At 44.8% G+C, this 17,929-nt stretch overlaps 1 protein-coding gene across 1 annotated transcript in view; it reads left to right on the top strand.

The window, feature by feature from the left end:
- tnr (tenascin R (restrictin, janusin)) overlaps positions 1 to 17,929 on the top strand; it is a 98,384-nt gene that overhangs the window by 41,439 nt on the left and 39,016 nt on the right. The window contains exons 4-8 of the mRNA XM_088429548.1: positions 8,116 to 8,170; positions 15,865 to 15,968; positions 16,471 to 16,669; positions 16,766 to 16,866; positions 17,348 to 17,510. Coding sequence (XP_088285674.1) covers positions 15,897 to 15,968; positions 16,471 to 16,669; positions 16,766 to 16,866; positions 17,348 to 17,510 — 535 coding nt within the window. The 5' untranslated portion in view covers positions 8,116 to 8,170; positions 15,865 to 15,896. The remainder of the gene's footprint in view (positions 1 to 8,115; positions 8,171 to 15,864; positions 15,969 to 16,470; positions 16,670 to 16,765; positions 16,867 to 17,347; positions 17,511 to 17,929) is intronic.

Genomic DNA, 17,929 nt, shown 5'->3' with positions numbered 1-17,929 from the left:
GAAGGCACAAGCGCAGATGAGTTCCAGGCGGGAAATTGTCTTTTTCGACAACAGGGGTGTGGGTATTTGCCGGCGTGTATCGGCACGGGCCGGCGTGGCTTAGCCGGGATCTGTTGGCGGCGAGCTGCGCGTGCGGGTCAGCCCTTGAGGGAATCGTGCGCCGATCCCCGCCGCGGCCTCCGTATCTTGGCCGCTTCTTGTTATCTGCCATCTGAGGATGACCTTGTCCACTGATGCACGCCTCTTGTCATGTGACTCGCTGGCCTATCGAGCCATCGGCTTGTCTGAGGTCAAACTCTTTCCTTTGTGCGGATAACCATCAACAAATTTGGCATGCGCATGGCAAAAAAATTCAATAGCGGCAGTGTTGATCCTAGTTCAATGTTTCGTGTCTGCTCAATCACAAACAAATGATATCTATGTTATAATCGTAAAGAATATGAGGCATAGAAAAAAATAACGTTCGTTTAATCCAATTGTTTGCTCTGCGAAACTTTTTTTTGACAATAGAGTGCGAAAAGCTTTTAGTGGAGGAGTGCGGCGCTGCACGCTTGCCCTTCTAATTACTTCTCATAGGAGCCCAGCCATCGATTCTTGCAAACGCTGATTGATTTTATGCCCGGCTTGACGCTTTTTGACGTAGGTCGCGAATCCCGCCGAAACGTTGTCGTCTAAATGACGCTCGCGTTTTTCAACGCGGACATTTCGGAGTGTTTCTTTTCCCGAGCGCTGTTGTTTTTCCAAATAGGCGTTGGGTTGGGTCTCCCCGATCAGTAGGCATCGATCCGGACGGGCCAAACGGAGAGATAACTCCAGGCTATCGGTAAACTGATGTTCGCTAGGTTCGCCCGTGACCTTCGTGTCACAAGGTCACAAGGCGGTCCGTCATTAATCAGCTTCTGTCCCTGAATCAACTTGTTTGGTGGTGCCGCTTTGCTGCGCCAGCCCTGGAATTACTTACGTCAATTGGCTGCTAACAGCAGCTCGTGTTAGCTGTCCTTGTTATGGCATTATTTGCAGTAAAAGAAGAGAGCAGCCTGAACCGATGTCCGAGCTCATCCTTGTTCACACACAGGAGTATGACAAAAATGACCAGGATCACGACAAAGTTCTGATGTCTCTTCAATTAAGAGCGGCGAGCGCACCGGTTAGAGCACACGGAAAGCTTTTCCATTTGACTGTTTTATTAATTGCGTTTTTTTGGCACATGCACACAATCATAAACTTGGACAAAAACGGGTATTTTACTTCGGGTATTTATCGTAAAATGAATGATAAAAAAGTTGCGGTTTAAAGTGAAAAATACAGCAAACTTAAGCTTTTGGCTGACGTGTTATACTCCACGAGTAATATCCAAAGGAGTCGTCGTACCTTTTGAAATGCTTTCTCATCCCACAAGTTGTTTTGCCCCTTCCAACCTTTTTTTTTTCCTTTGTCGTCTCAGCAAAGTGTTTTAATCCGAATTTGCCGGTCGTAATTTGCAACTCATGCTCCCGCGAGGAGTCTGAATAATGCAACGGCGTGTCCTTAGCTTCCGCTTGAATTTGTCTGCTCAGCAGAGAAAGTGACAAAGACGGGCTCGCTCGGAGACGGACGGAAGGAAAGGCGGGGGGCCCACCAAAAAAAAAAAAAAAAAAAAATGAAAGCGAGTCGGTGACGCGCTGTAGAAAAAAGAAAAATGGAAGCGGTGATTGGAAGAGAAAGGCCCACACACTGCAGCATTTTTCCAAAGGATTTCTAATGGGATCTGCTTGGCTAATGAGACAAGAACTCATTTGTACTTTTCACACAGGGGTCACTGCTTGTCTTGCTTTTTTTTTTTCTCTCCTTCAAGGCACCTAAAAGCCTTGAATTTTCTCCAAAGCTGCGCCTCATTCAGGGCATAGACTGCAAATTCTTTATTTTCGGGGAACAAAAAAAACAAAACAAAAAATCATTTCCATGTAAATTCTTCCATTTTTACTTGCGCATTTCAGTTATAAATGTATTTTTGACAATTGGAATTATTATGAAAACCCGTTTGAAATTTTGATATGCTATACATGCTCCAATTTTGAAGGCGCAAAAAAACCCCCAAAATGCAAGGTTTTTGTAAAAGAAAGCGTGTTTAATGAAATAAATCCAGAACCTGTTTCGAAATCAATAAAACAATATATTTGAAGGTTTTTGGTTGCTATTTGATTAAAAAAAAAACAATAAGTTTAATATTAATTTCATGCAGTAATTCTTTGAAACTCTTGATTGGTCTCTATTCTATGCGCCTTATAATGCGGTGCGCCTTATACAGGAAAACACGTTCCAAATTGGTCGTTCATTGAGGGTGCACCTTACAACCGGGCGCACCTCATTGTGCAGACGTTACGGTACTGTACAAGCTGATGGTGATTAGTGGAAGGTTGAAGACATTTATTTTTAGCGGCGTGGAACTTGCATAGACAGCAGATGATGAATGGCCAGCGGCAAGCGTAACAAGAGCCGTGACAGTTATTTTCTTACCGCGCAAAACGGAAGAATAGCGCAGACGTGCTGCAGCGACCCCCCCCCCCCCCGCCAAAAAATCTGCAAGCACCCATGCAGAAACGGTTCGGCTGACAGTTTGGTGTGTGACACCGGTTCAGTTTGACAAAAATTGCGCTCTGGTAGGGTAGCGCTGATGACTTTTAATGAGCGCTTCCAGCGTAGCCCCGATGACCTTAACGCAGCGCCGCCGCACTTTGCTAATTAGTTGGACGCCGCCGCCCTCGGGCACTTGATCAATTTTTTAACCTATCGACATCCCGGATTATTTGGGCCAGTGAAAAGGCCTCGTGTTTGCCCTCTAGTGGTCGTAATCCAGCGCCGCCAACCGTAAAGATACGAACCTGACGGTCCTAGCAGACACCACAGATCCTCCTGTGACCCGGCATCTTCGTTTTTGTCCTCTAATGGACATTTGTCTGTCAGTCTGGTTGGTCTGGTCTTTGTCCTGTCTTTCTTGTGTTTGTCTTGTCTGGTCTGGTCTGGTTTTTGTCTTGTCTTTTTCCGGTCTTGTCTGGTCTTTGTCTTGCCAGGTCTGGTCCGATCTTGTCCTTTTCTTTTTATGGTCTTATCTGGTCTTTGTCTTTTCTGGTCTGGTATTTTTGTCTTTGGTTTAGACTTTGTCTTGCCTTGTATATGATATTGTTGCTGGTTTTGGTCCATAGCACGTCAGAAAGTTGCTGCTGCACAATGTAGTCTTATTTTATAGAGAATGAACGTATTCCGAACGTCCTGTTGAATATCTGAAAATTCTGAGCATTTGGACAAATTCAAAGTCTCACACATTTATCAACTGTCAACATTTTTTATCGTGAATTTGGTAATGGACGAGTTGTCCGTTTCCCCTCTAGTATAGATTGTTAGCAAAGCAGAGACATCAGTCTCTCAGTGCCAAGCAGCATCAGTGCAAGTCAATGTTATTGCTGGCGTCACCCTTGCCCTTTCCCTGTCCCCTCCCCCCCAACAGGAAAATGTCAGACGGCCCGCTAGAGTTTAATTGCCGCGGTTGTTAAGCGGTCGGCCGACAAGTCACAGCCGCTCGGCGCCCGCGCCCGCAAGACGGACGCCGGCCCGCGCCGGTCCACTCATAAAAGAAAACGGAGACGGGAAGAAAAGCTTCCATTCGCAGCCGTCATGCTGGGACGCCACGGCATTGACGCTCAGGGAGTCGGGACAATCGGGGAACCGAGGAGAGCGGAAACGTGCTGCTGTGCGACCGCAATTGCAAGAGGATGTGCTGCTGGCCGTGAAGGTCACTTTTTTGTTCGGCGGCCGCAGCGTTCCTACACTGCAATAAGTAGAGAAGATACTTTGACTTTCATCAAAAAAAAACTCAACATGTATCAGTAATACATGATCGGTATTGGCTAAAAAATAGCGGCTTTTACCTCAAGTATGTGAGCATATGCATGTTGTATATCTTGCCGATTGAATTTTCGCATCATATTGACTTGATTGAAAGCGAAAACAAGAAGCAGTTGATCAAGAAAGGATTTAGCCTCCGTCGCGCGCGGCGATTCGCTAATGATTAGCGGCATCCTAGCTTGTAATTACTCGGAGACGCGTCCCCGTCAACGTCACTGCCTCGGCTCCCTTATCGGCGAATGGCGCAATTGGAATCAATCCCCCTCGGCCTTAAGTCGACTTGACGAGCCCCGCTGGAACTCCTTTCAAATGCGCGAGTTCCATCTGGCGTCGGCTTTCTCCGTGTGAGAAAGCTCCCAATTGGCTTGTGTTTAATTCTTAATGGATTATTAAAACGGGGCAAGGAAAAGCATCGTAGAAATGGAGGAGCAAATAGTTGCCCTGGCAAGTGTTGCTCCCATGTTTACTGAAGAGTTTAATTGCTCTCCTTGTGATAAGGATTTGTTCATTTTATCGCATTGGTCCAAAATCCGCAAGCATGAAAAAGCAATTACCTGCCTTACTGCTTAACTGTTTGCGGGATCTGGATCTCAGATTGCACTTTTTTTTTTCCCGGTCCCCAACCGCCGGTCCGCGGGCCAGTACCGGTCTGCCGATCATCTGGTTTTGGACCGCACAAACCGCAGCCAAAGTAACTCATTATTCCCCATCATGTATTATATTTGTCAGAATGACATTTTAATGAAAAAGAAGAAGACTTTGTAACAACGCTCCAAAAGCTTGACTTTTCATCATAGGGCCCCTTTAAGTGGAGCTAACCAAAGTCGTTTGTCCCGCCCCGTGCTTTCAATGTCCCCCCCCCCCCCCATCACGGAAAAGAGCCCAGGGTGAAAATGTCTTTCCGTTACACGTGACCCCCGCCTATAAAGGATGCTCCCCGCCGTTAAAATCATTTGCAAGCTCGCGTATCAACCCGAGCGTTTGATTAGATTTTTTTGCATTAGGAGAGGCGTGCGGCGTGCGCTTCTCCGAATGGCCGCCTAAAAATAGGCGCCATTTTTGCCTCGCCGTCACGCGGCGTCCGGGTGACGGATGATCCTCGGGAGGGTTCGGCACGCTGAAACAATTTGATGTTTTTGTATTTCCCTGGGAATGACGGCGGCGCTGTTGTGCGCGCTCAGCATTTCGGGAGACATTTGTCTGATTGCGTAACTCTCCTATCAATAACTGCAAACTAAATGACGGCGCATGAGTTTTTGCGTGACAATGAAGTGGTCCGCGCCCTCCTGACCCGGCTTTTCCGAGTATTCTCCAGACCAAATGAAGCTAATTGAAGCTAATTGCGCCATCATTACACCAATTTGGCCGCCATGGTTACTCCTTCCCTTTCCCTTTCCTTCCCTTTGTAATTCTAATTCTGTTTATTCAATTGTGTCCACCATTGTGTCCATTTCGTCTTAGCAAGACGGCAAAGCGAATCGCATCCCACCCGAACACACGAGACACCACCGGAAAGGCCGGGATGTCCTCGTAGGAGCACGCTTGGACTTAACTCAGGTTGCTTGAATGAGTCCAAAGTTAGAGACAAAAAAAACAAAAAACAAATGTCCGCTACAGTGGACACAAATAAATCGTCTGGGTCTCTGGAAGATTCTATAAAGTAATTGCCGAATTTCAAATGAAGTACCGAAGGAATTGCTTATTCTAAACTAATCAATTACTTTAGCTTTTAAAAGAACTAGTAGTTTAAGTACTAAATTACCAAAAGTAATCGATTACTTTTACATGTCAAGTCTATTATAAGTTATTTGCACCTACTCGCTTTGTTATTGTTTTTTTTTTTTTTTACTGTGTTTAATAGGTGAATGTAAATAAATGACGATAAAAAGTGAATTATTTCCAGGTTTGAGTAAAAAAAAAAAAATCTTTTGTGTGTCTGTTTCCCTTTCGGCTTCCTGCCCTCATCTAAACGAGCGATTCAAATCAATTCAAACTTCTTATAACGAATCATTGCCAAAGAAAATATTGCCGCATGTAAAATCCGCCGCCCTTTTTGGGCAACCGAAAAGAGATCCTGGGCGACGGACGGTCCCGTGCAAAAAATCCAGCAAGGCGGAGCAAGCGAGCGAGCGCCTGACGGGAAGTGTGTTTGCGGCGCCGGAGAGCGCGTGGCGTTACCGGGATTGCGTTTCGTGACGCCGACGGCGAGATTAGAGGGAAAACTGTGCAAACACGCGGCTCAGTGTGGGCTCAATGCAAACAAAATCTGATTTCGTATTCATGATACTCGCGGGATACTTCTTCCGGAGTCTTCGGGCCACAACAACAAAAAGATACTGCCGTAATGACCATAATTCCACAAATGTGTACAGTATAAGAAAGTAGAATGTAGAATTTGTCTTTGACCTCTGTTAGCTTGTATAAGGCGCACCGACACCGACAATGTCAAAAATACCTGAAGTTGAGCAGCATCCGTGTTTCACCATGTTTACCATTGTGTGTGTACGCCAAAAGGCCGCATTTAATAAACCAGTCAAATGGAAAACCTTCCCAGCTTCTTCTGTAAACGCTGCATTCTTAATCCTTAATCAGCTGGAGACGTCATAACTTTGACGTGATCGTCCCGATTTGCATATGTTTCCTGTGCGTGAACGAGGATGAACTCGGACGACGGTTCGGTCCGCTCGCTTCTTTTCTTTGCAAATAATGCCGTTAACAACTTCAGCTGTACCGGAATTAAGAATAACAAAAAGGGTACCTTTTTTTCCCACACTATAAGATGCGCCCGATAGCCTTCAATTTTCTCAAAAGCCGATTCGCACTCTTTTGGCATAAAGTCGGCAAAACGCGGATGATGTGATTACTTCTGTTTCGCCCTAGTTTTGACCGAGAATTGTGACTAAGAGCCATCCGCAGCTGCTGATCTCACTCTCAGATTTGGAGTTTGAATCCCCTTCTATTTGTTCCGGACTAAAAGTCAACAATTAGCTAGCTAATGAATTCGTTAGCAATGAAATGTCAGTCTTGCAATATTGATTTGAATCCGCTCGCAATTCTCAAATGGTATTTGATGACGACGGTGCGTTCCACCGCTAATTGAAATGGCGGAATATGAATGAGTTGAAATGTCAAGTGAGAAGAATTGCCCGTCTTTCTCAACTTGTGCGAGTCTGGCCGCGCGGCAAATAATAAAGAAACTGCAGCCGGCTGAGTCAATAACCGGAAAGCTCGCCAAACATTTCTCTTTTCCCTTCGTCGCATGTTAATCTCGCAAATGTATCCGGGACGTCAAACTCCTTTTTATCACGGGCCGCGGCGCGGTTAGAATTTGTGTGGGTGAACCGTTATGACCGTGGGCTCAAATCAATTGGAAGTATGTCAAAATGAAGTTGAAGACAGCTTGAAAATGGGATATTTTAGCATTTTGTGGGCCACATAAAATGATGCGGCGGGCCGGATCTGCTCCGCAAACAAGTGTCATCGGCCCGCGAGATGATTTTGTATTGTCGGGTCGAAAAATGAGCGGAAGCGTTTTATTAAACCAATAACTTGAAAGGTCTTATTCATGTTTTATGATTCATAAGGATGTGGCACTATTTTTGCAAAGTCAACGGCGACATTTGAAAAGCGTGGAGGTCAACCACCTGCCCGGTTATCGGGCCGCGTCCCAAATCGTACTTTTCCAAAGGAAACGCGAATAGCAAGCAAATATCATCCCTTGACGAGTTAAGGCAAAGTTTGTGGACGGCTGTGAAAAATACTTCCTATTTGTCCCCCAATCCACTTACGCGGGCCGAATCCCCAATTGAGCGGCGGCGATATGCCAAGCCGGCTAAATACCAACAATCGATCATCCCAGATATTTCATTCTCCTCCAATTCAATAAGTCACTATGATATATGTAGGCCGTCGGCCGGCTTTGGGACAGAGAAACGCGACGAGTCTCGGCTTTCGCCGCGCTTTCTTTTCGCCTTCTTTGTGGGCGCCGTACAACATTTCGTCTTTAATGACATTGGGGGAATCGCATTAAAAAAATGCTCAAGCGGAAACTTGCTCAAAGATGAAGCAAGTTGCTCGCTTCGAAACCAGGTCAAATTCATTTGTCTGATTTTTTGAGGTGGGGGTTTTTAAAGTACGAGTGGTATCAGTACTTGGTATCGCTGACTAGGGCTGAGTAATCGTACTGGTGTGGGTAGCGTTAACCTACTGATCTGTTCCTTTCTCCTCTTGTAGACAAGCGCACAGCAAAGGACTTGTCAAGATTGCCGGCAATTTCTTGGACTTCAAGGTACAAACATTGGCACCTTTCCCTTTGACATGATGCGTAACGTGTCATTTCATTTCATTTCATTTCACGCGCGCCGGCCTGGTGCGCGTTTCTCAAGCGCATCTCATCAGACAATTAGCGCTCATCTCGGCTTAATTTCCTTGCGCCGATTCATCGCCGTCGCCGACGTTCTAATTGGGACGGAATCAATTCTCACCTCGTTATCACTTTGTAAAGGCGCTCGCACGCGTTCTCGTCCGCCTTGTATGCAGTCTCCAAATTTGGAATGGAGCTTATCGTTCTATCTTTCAACATTGCTTATAGTCCCAAAAAGTCAGGATGTGTATAGAACAATATGGATTGTTCAGTTTGAATACTGTGGCACAGTGGTTCCGGTACTTAAGATTTTAGCGGAATTTCTGCATGTATCAGTAGAACATTTGAATGTTTTTTAATTGCGTGACAGGAACAATTTTTCAAATTAAGTGTAAATAATTTGAACATGAGGTGGCAGCATGTTGCAAAATCCTTTTACTGCAACTACTTTGCAGAAGAGTCTATGTTTTTATTTTGTTTATAGCATGACAGGAGCAGTGTGTTTTTCCTTTTCAAATCAAGCGCAAATGAATTAGAACAAGAAACAACATTTTGCTAAATGGTTTTACTGTGACTGCTTTCCAGAAGATTGTAAGCTTTTATTTTGTTGATTGCGTGACAGGAACAGTGTATTTTTTTCCTTTTCGAATTATACGGGTCTTATATTTGGGGAATTCCGATCGGAAACGCCGGTGAGCAACGGCCCGCTAGAAAAACGCTAGACCGACAATGACGGGGGAGGGGGCGGGGCAGACCGTTAAAAAACTGCCCACCTCTCCACTGCCATTGACGAGTATAGACGTCAACAACGATTTCTTTGCTGTGCCGGCAGCAAAAAAGTGAAACGATCCAGTGGCGCCGCCAGCTCCGGAAATGCGTTAAAAAATGCCTGCGAGGAGAAGCCTTCCTCCTCGCAGGACGGTCTCATGGCGCCTGCGCCATAATCAAGAATGACACAGACGCGCGCGCGCGCTATAATCCTCCATGATTAGAAAGCCGACATCGACGGCTTCTCGGCTCGGCCGCTTCAAGGTGGGAACGTTGTCCTCCTCGGACGCCATTGTTGTTGCCGCGCTAAGCCGGCGGCGGAGGAATCCTGTCCAATGGCGGGGTGACACCGCAGCACTCTAGCGGGCGGCGTTGTCATGTTACGTGTCATTCCGTCACTTTGTTGCTTCCAAATTGGCCTTGTCTGGCTCCCGTGCTAGTTGTGCGTCTGCGCCGGTTTGATCGAGGATCAGCATAGCTTTTGACTACAACAAAAAAGATTAGGGAGCCGAGGAAAATCTTTCGCACGTCCGACAAGTTGACGCTAGCCAGCGGCTAAGTTATTTACACTCTCTTTTAGACAAGCAAAACAAAAAAACAAAAAAAAAAAAAACATATATATATATATATATATATATATATATATATATATATATATATATATATATATATATATATATATATATATATATATATATATATATATATTACGTGCTTACGGGCACGCCATCAGTTAGCGTTAACGGGACCCCCGCGCAGAATTCGAGTGTTTGGCTATGCTATATATAGAAAGCAAAGTGGTATATGTGGCGAGGGTGTAAGCCGATAGTCATCATAATGACGGCGGTCACGGAAAGCTGCCGCTTTGAAGCCGCACAATAACAAATGCGCCTTGTGATCCTCAGCGGACGCTTTATCTTTTCCACGCAGCGTATGCTTCGGCTCGCTCGCCGTCCCGCGCACCTTTAAACCGCGCTCCGGTGATAGCGCAGGTGGGAGACTACAGTTTGTTCTTTTTTTCACCTCGTCTCTGTCATTAAAGCGTCAGGACAACGTGTTTTCATTGTGTCCCCCAAGATATAGCCGGCTTTGAAACGGCGACATAAAAGAGGCGAGCCAAAAGGCTGGTCTGAAAGGCGGGGACGGGAGCATCACACGCGCCCGCCGCCTCGCATTCTTTCAGCTACTTTTATGTCGCCTTTTGGAGGTCGTGCCGGTGCAAATAAAAAAAATAAAAAAGTGGGAGAAGGAAAGTAAAAGGGAGACAGAAAGATTTCAGTCAAAGCTAGGCGAGTGAAGGCCGCCCCCTGGGGGTGCGCCGGGCCGTGTGGAGGGGGGCGGGGTGTTGTGGATGACCCCAAGGAAAAGGCTTTTTTTGTCCTGTCAAGTGTAATTGCAATAAAATGAGGATTAGCGTCATTAAAAAAAACACAAAAAAACCGATGCACTTATTCTTTTTTCAGTTTTAGACTAACCTGTAACCTATATTACATTTTAAAATAGTAATTGTTGAGTTAATTCGTATTGCTTTTTTTGTTTGTTTCATTGTTAAAAAGGATCCTTTTAGGCATCTTTATACAATTGAAAGATAAAGCAAAATATAACTGAGAAGCACTGACTAACTTGATTTAGTCATTTTCAGCAGTAAAAAGTTCTTATTTCGCCTATCAATAATGTGATGACTAAATTCAATGATTTCAACCACTCATTTATACTCAAATCTCAAAAACAGCCACAATATTGTTTGACCCGGTTTGTACTTATTCACCCAAACGTCTCAAAAAGGTGTATAATCCAAATCCAGTTTCTGTCTGATATTCAAGATCAATTTCTGATAGGGACACCCCTAGTTCTTGTACTTCCAAATGTAGATCTGTTTTCTCCTTGTGATCCAGCCGATGCTATTTGAAGACCTTTGTTAGTCCAGCATTCAGGCGTCTTAAAGGACGAGACACGCTCAAAAGACGAAACACAAACAATCCTTTAATAGGACCTCAGATGAGAACATGCGACTCTTTAGCGTCGGCCTCAGTTTATAGAAGGTGCTCGGGTGAAATGAACCATTTCATAATGTAATTGAGCGCTTTTCAAAACGTGTCCGCGGGTAATTAATGTCTTTTGGCGCCATTTTGGAGCTGCATGCACACTATAAAAAGAGAGCATTGGCGCTCTCTGCTCAGCCACAATAGCGGTGGAATACACGTCACGGTTCATGTTGCAAACCTTGTATTTTTTGCTCGTTCCTTATTTACAGTCCCGTGGGTACTAGTAACCCCTTTCCGTCATTGTCACTTTACCCAAACTGTTATCGTCTACCCCCCAAGAAAATAACGATCAAATCTACTGTCGTTCAAAAACAATCGCCCAAACAGGAGCCAAAGCAAATCCTAATAAAGATGGCAAACTCATGACAAAACACACTAAACACACACCACAATGCATAACGTGCATGCAACAACATGTATGCTCTGCGTACGTTGGTTTAATGTGACACTAGCCTGAAATGAGCAATCATGTCCACTAGGGAGCATCATTGGGTTGCAGACAATTTTCAATTTCTGGACGCATTCTTTGTAATATAATTTTTCTGCACCCAAAGACATACCTAAAAGCCGTCAATTTTCTCAAAATCTGACAGTGCATCAAGTGCGGGTTTTCGGGGTTTTTTAGGGGATGAAAAAAAACTACTTAATTACCATGTTTTTTTGCTGTGATCTTTGCTCCCAAGTATATGTCAGTTTAAACATTCCTCAGAGACTTGGAAGTTTGAACTGGGTGAGGTGACAGACGGTTACCAACGGTGACACGCGCGGTGCCCATTACGACCACGGATCAAAATGACGGGCAAAATTTACTGTTTCGCTTTTTAAAACATTTTTGCTGGCAAAATGCCGGTCCTTTTGGAACCCAAATCTTTTTTTTTTTTTTCCCTGCGATCTTTGCCCCCAAATAGCCCCGAAAAAGACTTCTACGCTTGCACTAGCAGTTGATAAAGAGAGCCCGGCGGCCTTGAAAGACAAGGCAATTTGCTGAGAGCCATGGCAATAATGGGCGAGGCGCGGCCGTGTTGCCAGAGAGGAAGGCGAGCCGAGCACGGGAGCGGGCGAGTAATCACCCGCGCGACAAGGCCCGCAATTGCTCCGGACTGGGTGTCGGGTCGCTCGCAGGTTAATGTGAAACCAAATGGAGGTTGGGGCCGGCCGTCCAGGTGGGGATAACGGGGCGGCTGTCAGAAACGCCGGCGAAAAACAATGACTGCAACAAATGGAAAATTCCCTCGCCCTTTGAGGGCTTTGAACCCCGGTATCAAAGCGAGCGGAAATAAAAAGTCTTTGGCAGGGAACGAAAATCCTCTCGGTAAGAGAAAAATGAAAAGCCATCAGAGGAATGAAGGCGGCTGATGAGTATGACGCCTGCAGATAATGAAAAATGAAAGTGGCAAATGAAAGCGCGGGAAGGGGGGGGGGGGGGGGGGGGCACGGGAGAACGCGACTCATTTGAAAAGAGAAAATTTGACAAAATGCTCAATTGAAGCAGGCGGTCGCCTCGCTCTTCGCCCCTCACGGTGACATGGCGGGCTCGGAGGCTCTCCGGCCGACTCGCTTCCGGTTCTTGTCGGCCGGCCCCCGGGCCGGAAACCGCTCCGGATGTCTTATCGTCCCCGTATTGTTCCGGCAAACGGCGTCCCTCCGCGTCTGGCAGCTGGAGGACCAACGGAGATTAGCCAGACAGATGCTTCATAAATGTCCTCCTTTTGACTCCGGGCGTTCTAAACTGATCTCGGCGCCAACTCGTCTTTTCTGCGAAAGCTCAAAATCGCAAAGCCTTGTCTTGATATCTCGTTTTATTTATTGATTTTTTTTTTTTAAACGTGTCCTTTTTGGCGGCTTAGTCATACAGTATACTGGATGCCTTTTCATGCAGCAGTGTGTGATATTCTCCCGACCTACTTAGACCGACCTACTCACACACCTTCCCAAAACCAACCAAGCACTTGGTCTACCTACCTACCAGCCGAGCTACGTAACTAACCAACCAACCAAGCAAAACAAGATGCATCTTGAAAAAACAAAATAAAGCCATGTTGCCAAAAAGGCATGAGGAGCATACGCTTGAGTAACTTTTTTTTCTATTGGTGTTTCTAGTCCTACCTAGTGGCAATAAGGACAAACTTCCTTGACTTCAATATAAAGCTACAAAACTTACTCTGGACCTTTCAGTAACGTGATTACACCTGTAAGTCAATGGGGCCTCCACGACGCTATTGTGTGAAAACGGATCTAGTAGCATGTCAGCAGCTTAGCCGCAAACCACAAACGTACCGCGCCGTTGCCAAAGTCTGGCCGTACAACACGTTCAGCCGGGAAGCTCCGTCTAATTACGCGTTGCTTTTTTCGGAATGATTTCACACACACTTGAAGCATGTGCTGGATGACGCTTTTGTCTCAGCTGCTCCCCGGGGAAATTCAAGCTCACCTCAGATAAAAGGCCGAGCTCGCAAAAGATGACAACAAAGGATTACGCTCAAATACATGGTTTTTATCTCGTCTTTCTATTATTCTTAGCTTGTGACTTTTTGTTTTACGAGTACTTTCAAATATATATGTAGTAAGGCCTGCTCTCGCACTCCAAATCGGCAATTGCTATACTATTACCTAGCTACCTGGCTACCTACCTTGCTACCTACCTACTTACCTAGCTACCTACCTACCTACCTACCTACCTACCTAACTACCAACCTACGTAACCAACCAAGCAACCAACCAAATGACTCACCCACCTACCCAAACCAACCAACCAACCAATTGACCTACGTAACCAACCAACCAACCAACCAACGACCTACTCATACACCTACCCAAACCAACCAAGCAACTGATCTACGTAACCAACCAACCAAGCAACCAACGACCTACTCACACACCTACCAAACCAACCAACCAATTGACCTACCTACCTACCTACCTACCTACTTACCAACAAGACAACCAAACAAGCAAACTTTAGATCCAAGCAACCAACCAAGCAACCACCAACCAACCAACCAAACAAACCTCAGTTCCGACCCGCTAGGGAGCTGTGACTTGCTCTTGTCTTGCTCCCGTCGTCACAAGTGCACTACAAGCTCTTCAAAACGCGTCAATGAAGGAAAAGAACACGTCGGGAGCGTTCTGGGCGAGAAATCAACATTGAAACATGTCAACAAAAGTTGATTTTTCATCTTAGGGCCCCTTTCAAATTGAGTCGGTGGCGTATAAGAAGCAGACTCCTGGATCCATCATATCCCACGTCTCATCTGCGCACGCGGGGGTTTTATGTTTCAGCCTCCGCACGCAGATCGAGAGGGCGCACGCTGACATTTGTAATTAGCATCAAGGCGGGCGAGAGCATGATTACAATGACGAGAGGGAAACACTTGATACATGACACGGCTAATGAGCGCGCGCCTGCATTTCCGGCGCCGGCTTCGCTTTCATACCTTGATCCAAGTGCGTGTGCGCCACAGAAAAAAAAGGATGCCTGCACCATGCAGATTCATTTTCCAATTAATTGAGCCTTTTTTCTGGGTTTTACGGGTTTCAGGCTTTGCACTTTTGACCCCTGGACTCAATACAATCTTGATAGAGTGAACGTACAGTATGTCTATGCATGTGTAAAACTAGATAATTGCGCTCTTCTATTTCTAGAAAACACACGCTTGGACTGTGCCTTTAGGCCCAACACATATTTGTCTACTTTGTCGTCATGGGCGGAAAGCTGGAAAATGACTCCATTTTTTTCCTTAATCGCTTGAGTAAATATCATTTATTGCATGCTATATTATGAACTGTACTTCATTTTTGAGGATCTTAAATGTGATTTGGACCTCATTTTGATTGCCATAGAGATAATATCTACAAATGGCTGGAAAAGTACTAAGATAATCAATTACGTAAGGTCACATATTAAAGTATTCAATTACTTTAGTACTCCTGTACAAAGTGTATTAAGAAATCAGTGACATAAGTTTATTGATTATTTATGTATTTTAGTAGCTAAAGTTATTGTCTACATTACCATTAAAGTAATTGATATTTTAAAGAAATAAAGTAAATATAAATTATGTAAATAATAATAAATATGAATGATATAATACGAAAAATGAAATACTTGTCGGTAAAGCGAATATTGAGATTAGCTGATAGGAGAAACAAGGCAAAACAGCCGGAATGTTAAAGCGTATCTTGTGTGAACACGGCTGGTTTTCGCTCCTTCTCGTCTGCTCCGAAAACAGGACGGAGCGTATCTTTCATTCTCCCGGTTTCCTCTCTCGCATCCTCCGAGAGAGGATTACCGCGGCATCACTCAAAATTTTTTCTATCAGCTCTCTCCCTCAACAGATCAAATGTTCGTTATACCTTCTTAGCAGCCGCTTCTTCCTCAAACGTTTATTCCGACGATTCCGCATCTGATCAAAGATATTTCTTTTCACTTTTTCAATTATTGACTGAATATAACGCTGGGAGTCCCTTCCCAAAGCTCTTGAAGCTCTAAGGTAGACGTTACGAGGAACGCGCCAAAAAATGCTGGCCGAAACTAAAACAAGGAATACCGTTTTCCCAAATGACGAGACGCACTTTTATCCCCCAAAAATGAAGTCCAAAAGTATGGGTGCGTCCTCCAAATGGCAACTGAAAGATGAGATTTTTTTTTTTTAAACCATTGGAGGAGATTGAAACTTTTGTCAGTTTTGACATACGGATGTGCATTTTCATATCGCACCTATTCTTAAAGTAATAAAGGTAAGCAGGCAAACGTCAGTTGGCGTTTTTTGTGATTCCTCGTGTGTTTCCTTCATTCTTTTTGGGCAGGTGTGAGTGAACTGAAGAGTTTTGTTCCCAGCATGCCGCTAGCCTTCAAGCGCCACGCGGCCCCTGGCTGGATCCTGGCTTTCGCTCTTTTTCTGGCTTCACAGGTAACAAAAATATCGCCATACTCTTGTTCCATGTTATGTTCTGATATGTTTGGGTTACTTTTTTTCCAGGGTGTATGGATACTGGTTATTACTAGTCAAGGAGTGCAATACCCAAAATATTATTTTCATGTCTACTGAAGAACTTTTCAGACTTGCTAAATGTTGTTTGTTTTATTTAAATACATTTTTACATGATGTACTGTACTGATGATGTTCTAACATTTTTTTTCAAATTTCACTATGTATCTTTAAATGTATATACAGTATGTTTGAAAAAACAATCAATCAATCTTCAATCTTAATAATAAGAAAAAATAAACCATCTCAAGTACTAATTTGAAAGGCAAGAAACCACCGCGCACAAGGAAAAACAACCAATCAGAGACAGAAAGCGCAAATTATTGTCAGTTACTCGGAAGAGGTTTCGATCAAAGACTACTGCAAAGTCCGAACTGCTTTAAGAAATCGGGGAAAATTGATTTTTGTGTTCCTTCCCGTGTAGGGCGCCGCTTGCGCCGCCCCCGCAGGAGACAACAAGCTAGTTCGCACCACTCGAGTAAGGAGACAGCTCCCGGACGGGGAAGACGGGGCAGACAACCAGACCGCGCAGCAGCAACCTTTAGTCTTCAACCACGTGTACAACATCAACGTACCCGTGGAATCGCTGTGCTCCGTGGACCTGGACGCCTCGGCGCAGGACGGTCGGGCCTTTTGCTTGATTTTCTACAGGCGGGGCGCCATTGGCCCCTGTTGACATAACACGCAAATATTCAAGTTGAAGTCTTTCCCTTTGCAAGGCCCGCGTGCCGAGCTGGGCTCCAGAACCTCTGCGGAAGGACCGCTGGACCCGCTTGGGCCTACCGAGTACACTGAACAGACCGTGGATGCGGACAGCCAGGTCGCTTTTCATACCGACACTTATTAGGCAAATGTACTGTCAGGTTTTTAGCAAAAAGAAAAAAATCAAGCTAAGTTGCTAATCTAATTCAAGCACATAGTTCTCAATACAAAGTCAAATTGAAGAAATCAAACCGTATTTGAAAAATCTCAATATATTTTTTCCAAATGTTGCGGTAAAAAGCAAAAAAAAAAACAATTGACTTTTCTGATTGTTTTGATTCCCTTTAGCACAGCTCAATCTAGTGGGCGCATGTTGCAAGCCCAGTCACTACTGTAGCTTCTATTCTCTGCGCCTTATAGTGCGCTGCGCCCTATATATGAAAATAGGTGCGCTCTATTAGCCGGTGCGCCTCATGATTAGGAAAATACGGTAATTTACTTACTTCAAAGGGGCTTTTTGCAGTGTAGTAGTCTAAAAATTGCTGCGGTGACTAAAGAAAATAGGTCCAAAACAATAATGTCGCCGTCTCCTTTTTCAGGTGACGTTTACTCACCGCATCAACATCCCAAAAGCGGCGTGCGGATGTCCTGCCGCTGTCACCGTCCAGCAGCTGGCCAGCCGACTGGAGATGCTGGAGCGAGAGCTGGCCGCGCTCCGAGATCAATGCGGATCCGCTTGCTGTCGGGAGAACCCGGCCTTTGGTGAGGGACGCTTCTTTGTAATTGTACATTCGTCTTGCCGTAGTTAGCCGGCCCAATTTGGGATTTGAACGGTCGTCAACAATTCTAATTTCTTGCGCTCAATACCATGGAAGCAAAGGTACATTTTTCTTTTTAAATTAAGTGCAAATTAATCGGAACTTGAAGCAAACTATTGCTAACTTCTGACTCCTTCGCATTAGCTAATAAAGCAGCTAAAGTAATCCGTTGCTTTAATGTAAAAAGTTATGAACCATTTTGGCATCTTATGACCTAAATGCCGCGGAAGCAACAGTGCATTTTTCTTTTTAAATTACGAGCAGATTAATTGGAACTTGAAGCAAAGTATTGCTAACTCCTGACTCCTTTGTAGTAGCTAATAGAGTATCTAAAGTAATTGGTTGCTTTAATGTAAAAAGTTA

This window comes from Hippichthys cyanospilos, chromosome 12, assembly GCF_059441005.1.
Source record: "Hippichthys cyanospilos isolate Australia breed blue-spotted pipefish chromosome 12, RoL_Hcya_1.0, whole genome shotgun sequence".
NCBI classification, from domain to species: domain Eukaryota; kingdom Metazoa; phylum Chordata; class Actinopteri; order Syngnathiformes; family Syngnathidae; genus Hippichthys; species Hippichthys cyanospilos.
This window is presented reverse-complemented; position numbering and strand designations above follow the sequence as displayed.